The 21348-nt window shown below is 40.3% G+C and overlaps 1 protein-coding gene across 2 annotated transcripts in view; it reads right to left on the bottom strand.

Moving 5' to 3' along the window:
* ARHGAP10 (Rho GTPase activating protein 10) overlaps positions 1-18788 on the bottom strand; it is a 204992-nt gene extending 186204 nt beyond the window's left edge. For both annotated transcript variants that reach the window (XR_008597748.1, XM_054990139.1), the window contains exon 1: positions 18087-18788. Coding sequence is in view for 1 of the 2 variants with exons in the window: in XM_054990139.1 (XP_054846114.1) it covers positions 18087-18240 (154 nt within the window). In the remaining variant the exon portion in view is untranslated. The remainder of the gene's footprint in view (positions 1-18086) is intronic.
* Between the last annotated feature and the right edge of the window lie 2560 nt (positions 18789-21348).

The following is a 21348-nucleotide window of genomic DNA, read 5'->3' as shown; positions in this document are numbered from 1 at the left end:
AGTACCCACCAAATGAAGTGAAGAAACAAATCAACAGAGCCAGACTAGTACCCAGAAACAGTCTGCTCCAGGACATACCTAAAGGAACTAACAACAGAACACCACTGGTTGTCACCTATAGCTCCCAGCTCAAACCCATCCAACATATCATCAGGGAGCTACAACCCATCCTGGAAAATGATACCTCTCTCTCAGAAGTCCTGGGTGGAAGACCTTTTCTTGCCTACAGACAGCCCCCCAATCTTAAACGACTTCTCACTTACAATCATGAATCGGCCAGCAGGGCCACCAGCACAGGTATCAGGCCCTGCAACAGACCCAGATGCCAGCTCTGCCCCTATATCTACCCAGGGAATACAATTACAGGACCCAATGGCATCAACTACACTGTCTCTGGCTCTTACAGCTGCTCATCCTCCAATCTGATATATGCCCTCATGTGCCAACAATGTCCTTCTGCTCTGTACATTGGACAAACCAGCCAACCTCTACGCAAAAGAATAAATGGACACAAATCTGACATTAGAAATGGAAACGTCCAAAAACCAGTGGGAGAACACTTCAATCTACCAGGACATTCCACCAAAGACTTAAAAGTCGCTGTGGTTCAACAGAAACCCTTCAAAAACAAAATCCAACGGGAGGCTGCTGAATTGGAATTCATATGCAAATTTGACTCTGTCAAGCTGGGACTGAATAGAGACTATGAATGGTTATCACATTATCACAGGTAACAGATTTCCTTTACAGAGGCGTGGTCTGGGGGAGCCCAGAGACGCCTGGTGTGGGCTTTGTTTGTCAATTATCTCAGCCTGAGTGCGTGTGGGCTTTCGGGGACCACAGTTCTCTTTGTCAGATGCAGCTGGCAGGGAGAGCTGTGGTTATCGAGGGCTTATACTACATAGGAATTGTATACCTTCACTGCGGCAAACTGACTCCACACCAAAAGGAGATGTTTACATTTACAAGCAAAGGAATGTTTTGATTGCCTTCACGCTAATTGCATCCTGTCTTCTTGTGATATATGTCCCGTTCTTTCCCCTCCCCTCCTCTTCTGTATTTGACCAGTTCGGATCAGGCATCTGATGAAGAGAACTTGATTCTCGAAAGCTTATGCTACAATAAAATAAAATTGGTTAGTCTTAAAGGTGCTACTGGACTCTTTTTGATTTTGCTACTACAGACTAACACGGCTAATTCCTCTGGATCTATCACCTATAATGTTGGCATTCTATGAGACATCCTAAGTATAGAGTACTTTCTATGGAGATTTGCCTCAGCAGGCTTCAACACTGCTGATATAACACAAACTTTATTTTTATTTCATAATTCATTGCTGTGCAAAGCAGATGCTTTAATGTTCTTATATGCAGTAGTTCAAACCACATAATGACTAAACCGATATACCTTAGTTCGGCTATTTTAACAGTATGCTTGTAATAGTTCATCTCAATGGCCATCTGCAAAAAGTTATGAATAAAGCATTTCCTATATGAGTAGAGAGATATTTTTTCTAGAAAACTTACAAATCAGAAAAATTCCAGAAAAATTCACAATACCTTAGGCATCAAAAAATCATTCTGATTTAACATTATTATGCATAACATGGTGATCTATCATATTTATTTTAACATATTTAATAAACTAATCTTAAAACTACCCCTTTTTAATTTAATGTCCCAATAGCAACAAATACTTGAACGGAAATATCTGATTAGGAAAAATACATCAACGGATAGTTTAAATGTTATATTTAAAAAATTCAAAGCATTATGTGGCAATTATTTTATTGGAAAAATACTTGTAAAATTTAAAGACAATGTAGCATTGTTCGAATTTAAAACAAAACTAAGGGATCAGAAAACTACTGCCGACATACTAGCTTTATCATACTCAAAAGCATGATATGGGTAGGATATGATGGTCCACTAACCTATTTTAACTGCTTAACTTTCTTCCATGGTGGTCACTGGGGCAGCACAGTTCTGTGGCATCACTTGGCATTACTTGCAACCTAGTATCAGACTGATGATTACATATTAGACTGATAACATTATCCCTTCCAGCAATGTTGACTTTGATTTTAATTTGAAATGCAGAGTCAATCAGATCAATTTATAACTTAGTTTTTAAAATTTGGATTATTGTACATATTTGGGGGGCTATTCCACCCTACACACACACACAAATCAATAAAACTTACTTGCACTCACTTGTGCAATTCTTTGTGATAAGCCTGTGAAAACAAGTTACAACATAAAACTGCCAGGTTTGTCTAATACTACAATGGCAATGTCATTGTTGTTGTTATTTTGATGAAACAATGAACCTTCAGAAACTGAAATTTTTTCAACGAAAAAACACCAGAAAATTTTCTACACATCTTTTTACATACATTTGATAAACAAAAGATTTTACTTTGAAAAACAACATTCAAAAACAGTATGTGGTTCATCTATGGAGGCTTTTAGAACACAAACATTTTCCCAAGTTTGTTCATTCAACACAAATAAAACAGCATGCTGTGACACTGGAAGCATTTCTAACTTAGCTATATTTCCCATTGCAAATTGTTTCTTCAAAGGCAATTTCCAGTGCATATAACAAATGGCAGTATATACTTTTGAAAGGCCACATATTGTATTATGTATCCAGCTGTCAACTGAGCACAAGCCATCATTTTGCACTCCACTTCAACCCTTACTAATGGCATGTAAAATGGCAATGCACGCTCAGAAAAAAAGATAGTAATTCAGCTTTTTGCCATAATGAGCAAGAAGATCACAAAGAAATAGAACGTGTCAGTAGTTCAGAATGCTACTCTGTCACTTCAGCACTCAGTTCCCCAAGTTGGGAATTATTTTGCTGGCTTAGCAGGTCTAGGAATCAGGCCACTTATAACCTGAATTTCCAGAGTGTAGTTAGGTGAGGAATCAAAGAACTGTCAACTGGTGCTTAGGGTTGTTACCAAAGAATTTATGACAAATTATAGAAATTAGATTTATTTTTTCAATGTTCAACTTTTTAAATTTTTTGGAAATGCATTTTTTAAAATGAATGGTTGATTACTAATGCTGCAATCCTAAGCAGTGTTACACCCTTCAAAGTCCATTGACTTCAGAGGACTTAGAAGGTTTTAACTCCTGCTGCTGCGTTAAAGCTGAGGTAAGGAATAAGTCTCCTTCCTGCCCTGCCCTGCCCTGATAGAGCCAACTTTAAGTGTTGGTATTATGCTAGTTAGTGTAATGTGGGGAATGTTCTTAACCACTCATGCCAAAGTTCTGAATCAGGCAAAGTGATAATTGAGGCTGTAATTTCTTCGTTTGTTTTCTTGCTTCTTGAGAAATGAAGCAGTAATTATGACTGAGAGGATTTTATAACCAGCTGTGCAAGAGGGCTTGTTTGATAACAAGGTGGAGTTTTCTTCTTTTAAATACCTTGCACTACCTTAGGGACAAAGATTGACAAGAGGTGAGAAGAAAAGCCATCTAAGGGCTGCTGCCTTAATGCTACTGACAACCTTATCCCTTGGAAGAACTACACTGTTCCTTGGACATGTCACACAAGACAGTAGTACATATGAAAAGGATCTAGGGGGTCTTAGTAGATTGTACACTGAACATGAGTCAGCAGTAGACATGAGCATGAACCACACACAAAAAAAAGAACCATGCGGTTTGTGGTTCGTGGCGTTTTCACGAACCAAGAACAACGAACCCCCACGAACTGGGGCAAGTTCATGAACCAGTTTGTGGGGTTTAAATGCTCCTTTCTGGCCGCTTAGCTGGATAGTTTAAAGGGCCCTTTCCTGCCACTTGCAGGGGGTTATAAAGTCCTCTTATAAAATCCTGGTTATAAAATCTTCTTTCCGTGCCGCTTTGCAGCAGCACTGAAAGAGACATTGCCCTTTAAAACAAACCAAACAAACCAGTACATCAGTTCGTGGGGGTTCATGGAAACGAGCTTCCACGAACCAGTGATTCGCGAACTACAAACCGGGCTGGTTCATGGGTTTTTTTGGTTCGTATTCAGATTCGTGCCCATCTCTAGACAGCGGTGTGATGCGGTGACTAAAAAGGCAAATGCAATTTTAGGCTGTATCAACAGAAGTACTGGGTCCAGATTACGCAAAGTGACGGTATCACTTTGATCTGATTAGACTTCACTTGGAGAACTTGTTCAGTTTTGGGCACCACAGTTTAAGGAGGATATTGACAAAATGGAACATGTCCAAAGGAGGACAACAAAGATTGTGAGGGGTCTGGAGACCAAGTCTTAGGAGGAAAGATTGAAGGAGCTGGGTAGGTTTAGCCTGGAGAGGAGGTGACTAAGAGGTGATATGATAGTTCTTTTCAAATATTTGAAGGGCTGTCAAATATAAGATGAAGTGCTTATGTTTTCTGTTGCCCCCGAGGATCAGACCAGAACCAAAGGTGAAAATTAGAGCAAAAGAGTTTTCGGCTAAATATTAGGAAGAACTTCCTGACAGAGTGGTTCCTGAATAGAAAAGGTTTCCTCAGGAGGTCATGGGTTCTCCTTCCATGGAGGTATTTAAGAAGAGGTTACCTGACAACTATGATGATTCTATGACTCAATACAAAATTTACACAGATCGTAAGAGGGAGGGCATGAAAGGACTGGCTAGTGCTAGGCTCTGATGGCCCTATACGGTAACAGTTATGCCAACTGCCACTTTGGGGTTAGGAAGGAATTTTCCTCTAGGCCAGAATGGCCAGAGATTCTAGAGGTTTTCTGCCTTCCTATGGGCACAGAGCAGGGGTCACTGGGGCAGGTATCTGTGAATTTCCTACATTGTGCAGGGAGTTGGACTAGATGATCCTTCTGGTCCCTTTCAGCACTATGTTTCTAAAGCTCTATGCAACCAAAACGTTATATCACACAATTTTTTGGCACAAAAGGATCACATGCACAAAATCTGAATAGCCGAAATAATATCCAATGCCACAAGTTATACTGAACTTGTAACATGCTGAAAAATAGTGGTGGCTATATTTTTCAAGGACTGTTACATGTAGTGCATGACACATAAATCAGCATCCAAATTTACTGCCAGTGTAGTCACAAGTTCCAAGTAACTGATTCTGTCTGCAGTCCTTGCCTATGCAAGTTCACTTTCATGCTGACTGTATAATGTTTTGTTTCTGGCTGATTCTCTTTCTTTTCAATTCAGGTTACAAGCAGCCAATCATCACAAAACAAACGTAGTATGTTGTTATATTATTCCATCATGAACAATTCCTGCAGGGATTTCAGTAATGGACTTCATACAACTTCCTTTTATCCCCTAAGCAAAGTGATCAGCTCTTCAATGTACAAACGCACAGTGTAATTACTAATCTATGCCATAGACATGTGACTCCTGCATCTGTTGTCTTAGCTACATCAGAAGTAATTACCACATCAAGTCTGACAAGATCCTTGCAGGATCCCATGAATGCTTAGCTTACAAATACCTCAGGGCTGGCTAGAGCCAGCAACTGATCCTACAGAATTTAGCAATGCCTACACATCACTTGACAAGTCTTTATAAAATACTGTGACATTCCAATAATGCAGTAGGCCATATTTAATATTAAAAAGTGTGCCATCTGAAAAATATGTTAGATATCATTGAGCAGGTATGCAGGTTCAATTATGCACACAATTTAAGTGTAGTATAACCTTAATTTATGTTGCAATCCTATACATACTCAAGTTGAGGTAAAAAATATAGTTAAATTCTGTGGGACTGCCAATTAGTTTCGTAGACATTTATCCACTCTTTTAAAGTCAAAAGTGAAACAAATCATTATACTGAACAAACACTTTGCCAGGGATGGTAGATAAAGATTTGCATAAATGGTTGATCTTAACCACCACCATTCATCCAATATGACTGGTTTCCATATTTTAAGATCTAACTATTTGCTAAGCACTGAGTAACTGTACCTACACAAATAAGGCTTCTACCTAGTTGGTAGCTTATTAGCAAAGAAAACAAAGGGATACATACTTTTCATTAAAAGGGTACAAAGTATCCTGTTTTTCCTTATTAAATGCAGAGGAGTTAGCCGTGTTAGTCTGTAGTAGCAAAATCAAAAAGAGTCCAGTAGCACCTTTAAGACTAACCAACTTTATTGTAGCATAAGCTTTTGAGAATCACAGTTCTCTTCGTCAGATGCATGGAGGGCAAGAAGAAACTGGTCAGATATATAGGTGGAGAGGGGAGGGCGGAGTAGATGTAAACAGTAGCTTCTGATACGGAGATCAGTTTGCTTCTGTTAAGGAAGTCAGTTACTTCTGATAATGAGATAACCATTCATAGTCTCTATTCAATCCCAGCTTGACTGAGTCAAATTTACATATGAATTCCAATTCAGCAGCTTCAGCTTTTTCAAAACCTTTCATTCCAGGTAAACCGATACGCTTCTTGACTAAATAAAAGTTCATTTTGTTTTGTTATATCCCAGAGTAGCTGTCATTGCTATATCCCATTCCTATCCTCAGGGCCACATAGAACCACGAAGGAGCCAGACGCTTACGAACTTTACCAAAGGGAAAACTTAAATAAAATATATTGGAATATAATATTCCTGGTGGCAGCAAACTACCCAGAGGGTGTTAAGGGAAAGATTAAAAGAAAAATCTACTCAAAGAAAGTAAAAGTCCTAACAGAGATGAACTGGGCCGGTTCGTGGTTCGCGAACCAGCGGTTTGTCAGAGCCCATTTCTGAACTTTAGACTGGTTCATTTGGTTTGGTTTTTCATTCATCACTGCAGACAGCCAGGAGCTGATCAATCAGTTTCCTAGGCAACAGGAGATGGACTTCCTGCAGACCTTCTGCTGACCTGGAAGTGGCTGTCTGCTGACCCAGAAGTGCTGATTTGCTGGCCCTTCTGCTGACCCAGAAGTGACAATTTGCTGACCTGGATGTGATGTTTTCACAAACCAAACAAACTGGTTCACAAACCAGGGCCGGTTTGTGAAAGTTCGTGGTTTGTGAAATGTGACAAACCACGAACTGCACGGTTCAGTTTTTTTCCGGTTCATGCCCATCTCTATTGCTACAGTAATGATGGAAAATCACAGCAGACTTATAGGAACTCCATACAGTTTCAGTGAAAGAGGCAAATAGATGAGGTTTGCCATTGCCTGCCTCCATGCAGCAAACTTGGATTTCCCTGGTGGTCTCCCATCCAAGTACTAACCAGAACCAACCCTGCTTAGCTTCTGATATCTGGTGAGAACAGGCTAGGACTGGTGACCCACTTAAAAACAAAGAATTTGCAAATCAATAAAACTGCAAAAGTCTGGATTCCACTTTTGGGTCAGGCACAGAGGCTGGGGGATGCTGCTCTAACAGCATGCTGGCTCTTTTGAAAGACTAAAGCAAAAATAAAACACTTTAAAGGTAACAAGTAATTTCTGAAACAGCAACTACTATATTCAAATAAGTATTCAACCATTAAACAAGTTACTGTTTAAGCAAACTGCCCTCTGCCTCTCTTCCCACTTCTCAATGAAAATTATGGCATGGACATGAAAAGTATAAAACTTATGCAGACAAAAGAGCAATCCTAAGCAAGTCTACTCAAAAGTAAGTCCTAGTTTATTCAATGGGATTAATTCTCAAGAACATGCTCTCAGTATTGCAGCCAAATTACTAAGTCTACATTGGAAGAACAAATACTTTACTATTGAACAAATAAAGGATATTTGTCACAATCACAACATAGTTTTATTTACGTGCCATTTTGCACTATTCAGTAGAGAACCACTGCATATCTGGTATTACCTTAATACTTAAGATAAGATTATCTGCTATATCCCAGCAATTATTGAGAAAAAAGACACCATATAAATATTTGGAAACTTTTAAACTTCCTTCCAATAATACTGCACCAACAGAATGTAAATCCAATGCTAAACCCAAATAAGACTCTGAAACATCAACAACCTAATTTACAGGGGCATGCTAGAAAAGTTGTTACATTTATGTATCAACTGGAATTTGACATCTATAAAAAGAATATACACGGCTATTTCTTAAACATTAAGTTCTTATATGGAAAGCTAACACACAACAATGTGGACTGACATTTCTGTTACAACTTGAAAGGAAAACCTTCAAGGCTATAAAAGCCATCAACATTTAGGACAAATAAAGCTTCCTCGGCCCATTAAAAAAAAGGTGAGACTTTTTAAAAATGTGATTTGAAGTGCTAAAATGACACTCTGTGATAGACACTTTTCAAGGCTTCAAGACATCTGACAAGAAGAAGATAGTGTGAAAAAAAGAGAACAACAAGATGAGGCAGTGGCCAGGAAGGTCTACTTAATTGTGGCTCTATTCACTACCATCTGCAACTGTCCAAGTAAATTCCTGAACCGCTCCATCTAAGGTCCTACACTTACCACTTCTAAGATTCCAACCAGACCTACCCCTCCAGTGACTCAATCTGAAAATTCAGCAGCTGTTCACATCTTTCTCAATCACGGCACTAATAATAGTTTTCAGGAAGCAGCATTCCAATGAGAGCAGCGATTAATAGTCTCCTGACATAACAGCCAATTATTAGGAAGATCAGAAAGAGAAACAAAAGTTTTCTTTCTGCATTAGAAGAAACCAAAAGTTTCTAAAGAAAGATTAATTTGCACAAGGCTAAAATTCTCTGTATAAAAGTATGCTTTCCCAAAAGGCGCCAATTTCTCCTTAAGCTTTCTAAGGAGACAGCAAATAACAAAGATGTAAGAAACAAAGAGTGGGGAAGGAAAAAGAGAAGAGAATTTGTCATGTCCGGAGCAGAATAATCTGTTCATCACACTTCAATCAGGACAGAAACTATAAAATGTGAATGTTCTATAAGCTTTGTTTACAGAAGCATAAAAATAGGAATACAAATATGCCTAGAAGGAACTATTCATACTCTTTTTGTTAATTTAAATTTATCTCCCATTTATCTATGTAAGGAGATATCTATGTAAGGAGAAAGGATGCAAACTAAGCAATGTGAAAATGCTTCTATAGAAACAGTGTCGTCCAAACTCAAATTAGGGGCTATTCTTCTGCTACACAAAGAAATTTTATTCTCATCTACCCAGTTTCTGAAGGCTCAGGTAAGATCAGCTACTTGGGAGTCAAAGTTCCCTTCATCAGATACATTCATCCCATTTGAAGAAGGGCCTTGACTTGGATAGCCCAAGCAAGCCCAATCTTGCTAGATCTTGGAAGCTAAGGAGGGTTTATCTTGGCTAGTAATTGGATGTGAGATTCTAACAAAGACCAGGGTTGCAGAGGCAGCCAATGGCAAACCAACTCGGTCTCTTGCCGTGAAAACCCCACCAGAGGTCACTTCAAGCTATGACTTGAGGGCACTCTCCACCACCATTTGATAAAGGGAGCTTTTACTCTCAAAAGCTTATACCCTGGAAATCTCACTGGTCTTTAAGGTGCTACTGGACTCAAAGCCTAACTCTTCAACTGCAGACTAACATAGTTACCCACCTGAAACTACTTGGGAGTAGGCTCTGTTGTACACAGTAGGGCTAAACAAGTATATATAGGATTTGGCTGCACATATGACGTGGGATGCTTGGAGTTATGAAGGGGAAACTGTATTGGCTACTGTCCCAACCTTTTCATTCTCTGCACTTTCTTCATAGTATCTCAAATAAAAAATTTGCATCTCCATGGGAGAAAATGCAAATATTTTTAACGCAGATGTTAAGCGCACACGCCAAAAAAAGATGCAGAAAACATTATAAAAAGCAAATAGAAGGATGGAAACAAACAGTTCCCACAGTAGCATAAAAGTTTGAGATATTTTAGAACCTCACTAGAATATGTTGCACTATTATTGAAACACCTGGTAATCGAATACACATGAATAACAGTGAACAAAAGTCTGTACGTAACATATGACTGTTTTCCACAGTAATAAGCGTACATATTCTCCAATAACCACCATGAAATAAAACTATAGGTTGGGTAGCTTTGTTGGTCTGTAGTAGAATAGCAGAATATGAGTCCAGTGGCACCTCAGAGACCAACAAGATTTTCAGGCTGTAAGCCTTTGAGAGTCAGAGCTTCAGATAGAGTCCTACTCATGTACTCAAATCTTGCTGTTCCACCGTGAAAGAAAGTATGTATGAGAATCCCTTGCTCTTAAAATAGCATCTGCCCCTTTCATGAACTTAGAAACCCGATATATAGCACCAAAAATGTTGAGAGGGGACAGTGGGACTGACAGTCAAGCTTTGATTCCATACCTCACTTTTCTGAATGTAACCCTCTCAACCACCACCTATCAATAGTATATAAAAAGCCAGTTTCTGATCTTAAGATTCAATTAGATCACAATGACTTAGACATTATCAGGTGCTCAAAAATTAAATACAGAACCAATCTAAATGGCATTAAGGTGTTACTATTTCTTAAACTGGACTTTTAAAGACTTCTAACTCTAATTCCATGCAGAGAATCAGCAGAATGTAGTGGTCGGTGTGCTAGAGTGCATTCTCTGATACTGAAGTTTAAATTCCCTCCCACCAGCCATCAAGCTTAGGCCAGTCTCTCCACAAGCCTAACCTGCCTCACAGTGGATGAAATGGAGGAGGGAAGATGAGGGCGTCTTCAAATGAGGGCAGGGTTTAAAATGTACATAAATAAAGGACCATACTAGCCTAATCTTATTGAAACCAACTACAGACCCGCTGCATAGGATTGCTCTGTAAGTGTTCCATCACCCACCTCCTTTTAAAGAAAAATTATGCATATTTAAAAATTCAGAAGCCTTCTTCTCCTGTGAATTCATATTAGTATCAGCACCTAGCAACAATTTCAACAACAATAAAGCTCAAAATTACAAAACTGTAGAAAATAGCATGTCTAACTATTGTAAAAAATGATTTATGGACAAGGCCCCCAAAGACAACAAAGATTTTAAATTAAAATTTGACTTTGTTTTTGATCCAGAACTGCAAAATGATCAGGAAAGGCATTTCAGTCATCTGTATACGGGGCAAAGTAAAAGTTTCTGTTACACAGCCCCTTCTAATCAGAATCCTTCCTTATTATAGGCATTCTTCACATTCCTCAGTAGTTCAACTACAGATTTCATTAGCAAAAAACTCCCTGTATTATCTCCTTGATTCTCCACCACTTCCTGTCGTAGATAATGTCCTCTGTGGTACTGGGTTGGGGGAGATAGGGAGCACAGCAGAGGGAGACTTCATTGATAGTATGAGTCACAGCACAGACTTGATCCCTTCTTCATTTTCTTCTAGTTTACATTAGCATTCACCAGTAAGTATCCAACACCATCAAAAGGAGTATTTGGTTGACTTCTTTAAAAAATTAAGGTTTAAATGAGTGTTATATTCTTCAATATATTCTGAAGTACAACCCCAAAACACTATAAAAACCTTCCATGTTATATACAAGGTATCTCACATTCTAAGCAGAGCTTTTCTTCTCACACATACCAAACAAGAACCTTACTCCTATCAGATCTGAACATGAACATGTGAATTATCAGTTACACAAATTTTCTATAAGAAATACTACTAGGATCAGAGATCCTCCTTTACTGGTGGTACTCCCTTAATACAATATGCTTACCACATTCCATGCAGTATTCAGTTACAGAAAGAGTGGCTGCTCTGTGTTTTACACAGGAAAGTAACTTTGTGCATGCTGTCTGCTGTCAAGTCACTTCCAACTTATGGTGAACCTATGAATTAACTTTAAAATAACTTTAGACATTTGTAATAATGTTGTTGCCTTTTAGAAATCATAACTTAAATAGCTGGAACTGGAAGACAATGCATACAAAGGCTCTGCAGAGATGAAGTTCATTGGGCCACAGTCACTTCATACTGTTCTTGTATAGTTCCTTGCCAGTCTGACCCTCTTCTGAAAAAATATGTTGATGCTGAATCACGTTCAAATCCATCCACCTCTGAAAAAAATCTTATTAAAATATGTACACACATTTATTTCAGCCTTTCTTATATCTTGGAAGAGAGCTGTTCGTTACAAGCCCTCCTTATACCTTGGAGATCATCCCCAGCTCCAAGCCTGGGAGGAAGACTGGGACTTACTGGAGGTGCACCAGACTTACAAAGCCACATGGAGCTCTTGAGAAGCACAGCACAACTATGGTGATGATTTCCCAGCTCCAGGTTTGGGAGGACACACAGAACTAGTCCACACTGCATTGTACTGTGCTTTGGAGACATTTTCTTGGGATCAACTGATAAGGCTAGCTGAAACTTTTGGATGCCTTAAAGACTGCTTATTCCAGATAAAGATGGTTACCAGATTTTCTTAAAACGGATAAAGGATTGGAATACTGAGTTAATGATTCTACTGGTTAATCATTTCTTGCTGCTTGTTTTACTAACTCAAGGAAGATATAAGATAGGAAACAAGCTCAGAGGCGGAAAGGCTACCAAGATCGGTTTCTTATTAAACATGCATACTTCAATTTACTGCAAAAGAACATCTGTGATTCTCTAGAACTAGGCATGTCTCTCTTTCTCTGTAATGCTATTATGTTATTTTCTAATGACTAAGAATTATAGACTATTTTCCCAAACCACACACATAAACGCATAAAGAATTTGGGGGAAGTCGGTACAGGCCACCACCCAGCTAGTTATTCAAGACCAACATCCTAATCCTAGTAGGTATCTTTCCCCAAAAGTAAATTTCATTTACTTCAATGAACTTACCCAGAAATAGTTGTACATAGGACTCCAATCCATTTCACTGCAAGCGATAAGATTTAATAAAGGCCAATTGCTCTGAATGTCTACATTTAGCTGGTGTAGATTACAATATGTATGGTTTGAAACGTCTGATTTAATACTGTTAACAGATGGGAAATAGTATTTTGAGAACCAACATGGTGTAGTGGTTAGAGTGCACATAATCTGCAAATGTTCCTTTTGTCCTGCAAATAAGCCAGCATGGTATTGTAGTTACGGTGTTGGACTAGGATCTGGGAGATCCAGGTTTGAATCCCCACCTTGCCATGGAAGCCTGCTGGGTATCCTCCGGCCCAATACACACACTCAGCCTAACCAACCTCACAGGGTTGTTAAGAGGATAAAATGTAGGAGAGGAGAATTATATGAGCCATTTGCATCCCATTGGGGAGAAATGTGGGGTATTAAATGAAGCAAATAATTAATATATTCAGTAACAGTCATATAACTAAATGCTATTTGTTGAAAAAATGCTCAGTGTACAATTATAATAAACTGTGTCATCTCAAATCAATTTTGTTTCAGCACCACGTGTTTTAGCAGTAGCAGACCAAGTGATTAGAAGAACCTATAAATTCTGTGAGTCTGGAAAACAAAGCAGTTCCCTACTTCCTATCCTGCTCAAAGCTGAACTAGAATCTTAAGGGGGGGGTATTTTTTTTAAAAAAATCAGCTATTCTATTAAAAAATGGGATCCTGCTTCCCTGCATGAAAGTTTCAAGTGAAATGTATGCCTCTGTATCACCTGGTAAAACTTGGTAACAGTCTACCCACTACTTTGCATAGTGTTTTTCAGTTATCTTGTATTCGACTCACTCTCAGTATGGGGCACACGGCATCCCAATATGCTAAACCAGGTTAATTTCTTCAGTGAGACTGAGGCTGCAATCCCATGCACTCTTATTTGGGAGCAAGCTCCACTTAACACATTGGTACTTACACCAAATTAAGATATTTCAGACCATGTAGCTTTGGTGCAAGAGGTATGCGAATTTCATGCTAGAATGTTTTACAAAGCCATTTCCTTGAAACTATGGCATTAATGAGAGCTGTTGTCGCTCAGTGGTTTAGCTGTGAATCAGCACTCTACCAGTTCAAATCCCACTACTGCCATGAGCACAGTAGGTGGCCTTGGGTAAGACATTCCTCTCAGCCCCAGCTCCCCAGCTGTATTGTGGGGATAATAACAACACTAATTTACTAGGCACTAATTTATCTAGAAGAGCAGTATATAAGTGCAATTATTATTGTTGTTGTTGACAAAAACAGGCTTGGACTGACCACAGCATTTCTGCAAATACAATGATTTCTGCTCATAGATCATGGCTTTCTTGCCTTCCTGCTCACATTACAGAATAAAATGGAACAAGTGACACCCCCCCCCACACACACACACAAAGCAGCATTTCAGGTAGCATTTTAGGTTGTAGTGGGGGGGGGAGATGAGAAAGTCACACTCCACAGGCGGAAATCTTTCATCTTTAGAAACCCTTCAATTGAATAAGACATAGCTTCTTCACTACTTCAACTGAACAAAATTTTACAAAAACAAAACATGGTTTAACATATCATTGATACACAAACAAACAGGCCTAGAGTCGTATTTCATGATGGGTCACAAATTCTAACAAGAGATAATAGTTACTAACTGAAGTTGTGTTTTTAAATGATACTCTATTGCTTAAATGCATTTGGTTGCTTTGCTTTTCACTGGCTTTAAAAACATTTAAGTATTTTGAATGTGTTGATCATAGCAAAAAAATCTTCATGAACATACTGAAAAATCAGTCATATTGAAGACTAATTATATCACAGCATCAGAGTTGATTGTGGTTTTCTTTAGTAACAGAATAGTTTTATGGACAGGAACTTGTGCGCATCACTGGACTGGGGGGTGCTAAGAATACTCAAGATGTGATCTTACCCTCTTATCTTAAGATATGCCACACAACTTCGACACCTCAAAATCAGACTTTGATTTGGAAACAAATATAAAGAGGTGCAAAAAAAGAGGGGATTTAGGAACACTGCAAGAGCCTGTCATAATCACTGAACAGCCAAGGGAAATAAGAAAATCGGTCACGCTATTACTAACACACTGCTTTTATTGTTCACAGAATGCCACATTCATTTTCCAGGATCTATTATGAATATTAGCGTATAGTTATGATGCTGCTAAAAAGGAAATGTCTCTGGGGGAAAATCATGAGTCATGTAATACAAAGTGGAATGGATCTTCAGGGACATGTTATAGGCTATTCCCACATTAAAAAGTTAGTAAGCGATAAAGGAACAGAGGAGACTTCAGGCAGAAACTACACTAGTACAAGGAATATGACATACAGAAAAGAACTCAACTATCACTAGAAAGCTAGCATTACAATGACAGTGGAAAGTGCCATCAAGATGCAGATAACTTACAGCAATCAAGTAGGGTTTTCAAGGCAAGAGAGGTAGTTCAGAGGTAGTTTGCCTCTACAAATCAAACTCAGTAATGATATGATCAAAATAGAAAAAAAAATAGTCTGCTTCCAGTCTGTTAAGCTCATTTTAAATTAAATCAAAAACAAAGTATTTGCCACAATTGCCAGAGATCAACAGAAGTGAAAAACTATTAAAGCTTTAAAGCTTATTATATGTCCCAATTTTTCTAGCATCGAATTGAGGCAAGAAAGAGAAATACTGGAAAGCATTGGGCTCAAAGTACTGTATTATTAACAGAGCAACCTCACTATAAGAGGTCACCCAACAGTTTTAAAAGAATTCGAGTTATGTTATAGCGGAAAGTCTGTTTTCAGTCCAGTCCCATCTTTTTAGCTAATTTAGGGCTCAACCCTCTAGACAGAATATTGAAAAGTGAAGACATTTGATCTACAGACTGCTCTGCTAACAGAGCATTGTGTTGCATTATTTTAGAACAACACCCAGGATTTAAACCAGTGCAGCATCTCAATGAAACCACATTGGTGTAAGACCCATGATTCCCTAGCATGAGCTTTTTTGGTTGTCAAAGGGTACTCCTCTTTCACTAGCATAAAAGCTGGTTGGCTCGAACCCTAACTCTTGGGTCCAAAGCAGATGTTGTTCATAAGAATGCACATATCTTGCTCAAAAGCCAACCACAGCATGATGGAGGAGGTTTCCCCCTTGATTTATTTTGTTCTTTGATGAAACTGGTATTACATATTTAATGCTTGATTCACTCATACTAGGTTATAAAAACTTGTTAGGGTTAACCTAACAAGCTCACTCCCAAGTACAGGGTACATTTCAGCCATGAGAAACGAAGACTAGTATACTGACCTACTGCTTTAGTTCATCTATAATCTAGTTAATCTACAATATGACTGAAGGACAGCATTTTCCTGGTTACACAACATATTAAAATACATATACATATATACACACACACACACACACATATATATATGTCAGCATAGATGATAGAGCTAATTTGGTATAGTGGATTATTTAAGACTGAGGAAACCAGGATTCAAGATCTGACTCTTATCAAGTTCACTAGGTGATCTCATTTGAGGGACTAGCTCTCAGTCCAAAGTGATACTCAGTATTACTGCAAAGGTGGAGTAGGGTATCACTACAATCCTAAACAGTTTCAACATTCTAAATCCACCGGTGTCCATGGATTTAGACGGGTATAACTGCTTAGGATTGCATTGCATATATGCTATCCTGAGGACCCTGGAAGTGCAATTTCTTTTAATTCCCTTTACTGGTGCCAATTAGTTTCTGGGGCCAATTCAATACTCACATTCGCATTCATCACTATGTTGCCTTACATACTGCCTGTTGCCTTAAATACATGCTCTTATGCATTACTTGTGCTTCATTTGGTCTAAAGCCAGCCCTAGAATTGCTTATGTTCTGTTTCAGCATTTCTTCCTGTATTGAAGTCTTACTAATGTTTTGTCTTTATAAAATTGTTTGTTTACTTTATGGCATCGTTTATGGAAATGTCTGTGAAATTGACTGTACTAATCTCACACTGTGTAATCCGCCTTGAGTCTCAGTGAGAAAGTACTGTCAAGTTAGCAAAGGCCTGAATGACAACTGGACACTTTATAAAACAATGTGGGACTGCTAATTTATTTATATAAACATGCGGTAGGGATTTGAAATTAGAGTTACAGAGAGTGCTTGAAAAACAGGCTACTTAATAATGGATACATTTGTTTACTACTTCTCATAAGGAAGAAGGACTTTAAAGAGTTATCTATGAAAATTTTCCAGCTACAATTGAAGCCCCCCAAAGCCAAGGTTAGTATGCAAAGGTTGATTGCGGTCAGAAGAAAGCCTCTTTTCTGAAAACTCTTAAGGATAAGAAAAAAATTAAATCTACAAAATTAAAAGGTGATCATTATTATCAATATTAACCAGGGCAGCAACTCCTTATTTACTTTGCAGAATTACTCCTCATTGAAATCTAGACTGCCCCAATTGAGTACCATTTTTAAATAATTTCAGGTGGGTAGTTGTGTTGGTCTGTAGTAGAAGAACAAGATTCAGGCATTTTTAAACTTAAGTGCTTAAATACTACCGAAGTCTACTCCATGGGGCTTACTCCAGAAGAAAGTTTATTTTTTTTACACTTTCATGCCTTATTACATGCCTTACATAGGAGCCAGAGGGGTAGCCAAGGCAGGAATCTGTACCAGGGTGCTAGTTGGTCTGGACAACCCTGGCAAAAAATAGGATTTGGGTCCAGTGGCACCTTAGAGACCAACAAAATTTTGAGGCACTCTGACACCTGAAAGCTCATACTCTGGTTTCTAAGGTACCACTGGACTGAAACTGCAGACCAACACAGCGACCCACCAGAAACTGATAAACGGTATTACACAACTGTTGCCGTATGGGTGGCGGTATTTCTCTATGCCGAAAGGGCCACCTACGATCTTTGTTCTGTGTTAGCAGCCCTTGTTTCAAGTTAAAGACCATCGAAGCCCCAAATGTCTCGCTCAGAAGAAAACGAAGGCACCCCGTCAAGAAGTTAACTTGCCCACCGGCGAGCCACGCTTCCCTTCTCCCCAGAGGAGCATGGCTCCGCCGGTGCAACTTTCTCGCTCCACGCCTCGGGGCTCCCCTCAAGGGTTCGCAAGACGCGCCGCTAAGCGCCCTTTCTACTCCAAGCAGCCGCCCCAGCTGCCTTTTGCGCCTCGGGCGGCAGCTGCGCCGACAATCCTTGTAGGGGCAGGCGAGGCTCCGGCGGTATGTGCGGGGAGGACTCTGCGGCGAGCTCCGTGCCCCGCCAGGGCCGCGCAGCCCCCGCCCCCGCCTCCCCATCCCGACTCACTCTTGGTGGCGGCGATGAGGCTCTTGCCATCCTTGATCAGCTCCTTGATGAACTTGTTGGTCTTTTCCAGCTCCGCTTCGTGGGCGCGGATCCTCTCCCGGAACCAGGGGCTGTCCAGGTAGCAGTCGCTGAACTCCAAGGGCTGCAGCCCCATGGCTGCCGCTCCGGCGAGGGGCTACCCCGGGGCACTGGCCCGAAACAGCAGCAGCCGGGCGTCTTCTGCTCCTCCTCCGCCTCCCGACGCTACCAGAGCGGCTCCCCGCCGCGCCTCAGAAGGGCAAAGGAGGCGGCAGAGCACCTCCCGAAGCCCAGCATGGGAGCCGGCTGAGGGAACACGGGAAGGAGGGCGGCTGCAGGAAGGAACCCGCGGCGACTGGGGAAGGTCGAGGCGCAGGCCGGGCTGCCAACCAGGCTCCGGCGGGAAAGGAAAAAGAGGAGCGACGGTGGCCCCGGCACCCGACCCGTCCGAGGCAGAGGGACAGCTCCGCCTCCTGGAACTGCTCTCACCCAAGGCCGGCCTTCTTTTCCACCTCGGCCAACCCGTCCTCCCATTATTCCCGCTGGCGCCCCAGCCCGCTCCGGCCTTTTCCCAAACGGCTCCTCCCCCGGCCGCCCGGGTCTCGCTCTTCTCACGCTCTGACGGGCGAGGCAGGCCGGGTAGGGCCAGAGGAGGGAGAAGCGGCTTCTTTCCTCACACGGGAGTCCAGAGCCGGGTCGGTTCCCTTTTCAGCCGCTTCAAAAATAAAGGCGGCTCGCGGCGCCTCAGGATTTATTGCGGCACGAGCTTCCATGGGCCGGAGCGCGCTTCACGCGACTCCTCAGTTGGCGGATATTGAGGGACGGGTCTGGTTTCCTGGGCGAAAACAATTCGAGAGCGGGCTGTAAAGGTCATAAAAGGAAAGAGGAAACGCCTGCGGTTTTTCACATCGTATATGATGCCTGCACTCCGTGGCCTTTTGACCTCCATTGTTTACAATTTTTCTTTCTGTGGTTCGGTATATTTACATCTGCCAATTGAGTACACTTTTCATGCATCTGATTAAACAGACTCTACTCCATTAAAGATAGGGCAGCCAATCTGTTGGTCTTTGAGGTGCCGCAAGACTGCTTTCTGTTTACCCTTCAACAAAACTACTAAGGGTTACTGGGGCTGCCAATTCCGGGATGGGAGATTTCTGGAGATTTGGAGGTGAAGCCTGGCGAGGGCAGAGTTGGGGAGGGACCTCCGAGGAGTATAATGCCATGAAGTCCGCCATCTTCCATTTGGGACTTTTGACTGTTGAAAACATACCCTGGAAATCTAGTTGGTCTTTGAGACCCAGACCCAGAGAACTGGACCCAGATCTTGCTCATTTTCTCCTGAGGAACTGATCTTGGGGGCCTGGAGATCAGTTATAATTCCAGATATCCAGCCCCACCCCTGGAAGTTGGCAACTCTGGTTACCCCTCTAGTCTTTGTCCTTTACAGTCGGTAAAATCTCACTGCTTTGAGGACCTTGTTTGGGTGGAAAGGTGAATGGAAATCGGTTTTAAATAAATAATTCTGCGCCTATTTATTTTATTCATCTCATTTATTTGTTTATTATTTAGAAAAAACTTTAACTCACTATTCAATAAACTATCCCACAAACAAGGCAAAACAATACAACGCATACATAGTAAAGACAACTCAATAAAGATTTCAGAGATTTAGCAAACCATAATCACAACTGAACTATTCACCAGTGGAAAGTTAATCTGAAGGGGAAAGTTTTCAAGGATCTCTAAAAACAAATTGAGCTTTCAGACGTGGTTTTCTAGTGGAAAATGGTTTTATAATCTTAAACTGAGTGCATTGAATTATTTATTAATATGGTCAAAGACTAGCACTAATTATTTGAAACAGTTCATATAAACTGAATATAAATTTCAAAATATATTAAAAATTGGACATCAGAGTTTTACAGATTAAATAAATAATGTTAAGAATCGCTTTCACTTTGCAATATTTCCTTGCAGATTTTGCAGACAGCTGCAAAAAATCTAGTATAGGGAATTGTAATCTGAATTGGCACCTAAAAAGACCTTCTGGGAGAATACAGGATCAGAGCAGCCCGAAAACCTTCCAAGCAAGGAGATGCAGGGATTCATTATGAATTTTTTTGAGTCACTCCCTTCAGATAAGTGAAGTCAAGGTGATCCGTGGCGCATAAAAGCTCATATTGAAATAAATGATGCTAGTCTTGAATTCATTTTTTTATTTATTTAAAACATTTATATACTGGCTTTCTGCCTAAATAGGGCCCCCAAGGTGATGGACATCAGTGCATTAACACCTTCAGCACTTTTAGAACATAAAAACAGCATTTAACCTCTCTCTTACAGATACGTGTGTGTGTGTGTATAAATTGAGCTTTCTCACACACACACACACACACACACATTTAACAATACAGTAAAAATAATACAATAAAAACATAGATATACAACAAAAGGGGTCACTTAAGATGCCAGAAAAAGTCATCTCAGCTGTTGATGCTTTTACATTAGCCTCAAATGTCTTTGTGAGTAGGATAGACCATATTGTAAAAGGTGCTCCCTTAAATATCGGGGATCCTGGCCACAACATGCTTTAACGAGCCCTTTCGATTGTGTTCGTAAGCAAGCTTTATTTTAAACCTCTTTTTAATTCCATCCTGCTAAGACCTACATAAAAGAATTCCACCACCCCCTTCATCTTTTTAAACGGAATACAGCTATATGAGCTGCAATTTAAACGTGGGAGACCAGCACCTTTCCCCCTTCACGCTTTCCCACTCATGAATGTCTGTATTTTCTTTCTAGTTGAAGAATGGTTTATGTTGTTCGCTACTATCATGTGTTATGATTATGTTAATCTTATTTTCTGGTCACCAATTGCTTTGGTTGAAAATGTCCAGAACTCGTGCTTTAATACAGAGTAAGACAAATTGGAGCTCTGGAATTGCTGTCCGTGAGCACAATAAAGGAATGTCGATTGATTGGCTTTTGCAGGAATTGTTTGTGTAATTCTCGCCCTGCATTTATTGCTCCGCTGTCTTCTTTTTTATTACATATGGATTCTTGGCTATAAACAGCCACACTCCTTCCTTCCGCAGCCGCCAAAAGAAATGTAAGCAATTTAGCAGCGGGCCACGAAGCAAGGGCAACAGCGGCGGCTTCGACTCCTATCTGCACATGCGCAAATTTTCGTGCGCGTTTGTGCAAGTCGTTTGCGCATGCCTACCCGGCGGAAGGGAGAAAC

This window comes from Eublepharis macularius, chromosome 10 (genome assembly GCF_028583425.1).
Source record: "Eublepharis macularius isolate TG4126 chromosome 10, MPM_Emac_v1.0, whole genome shotgun sequence".
In the NCBI taxonomy this organism is placed as follows: domain Eukaryota; kingdom Metazoa; phylum Chordata; class Lepidosauria; order Squamata; family Eublepharidae; genus Eublepharis; species Eublepharis macularius.
Note: the sequence above shows the minus strand (reverse complement) of the source record. Positions and strands in the feature narration are given on the sequence as shown.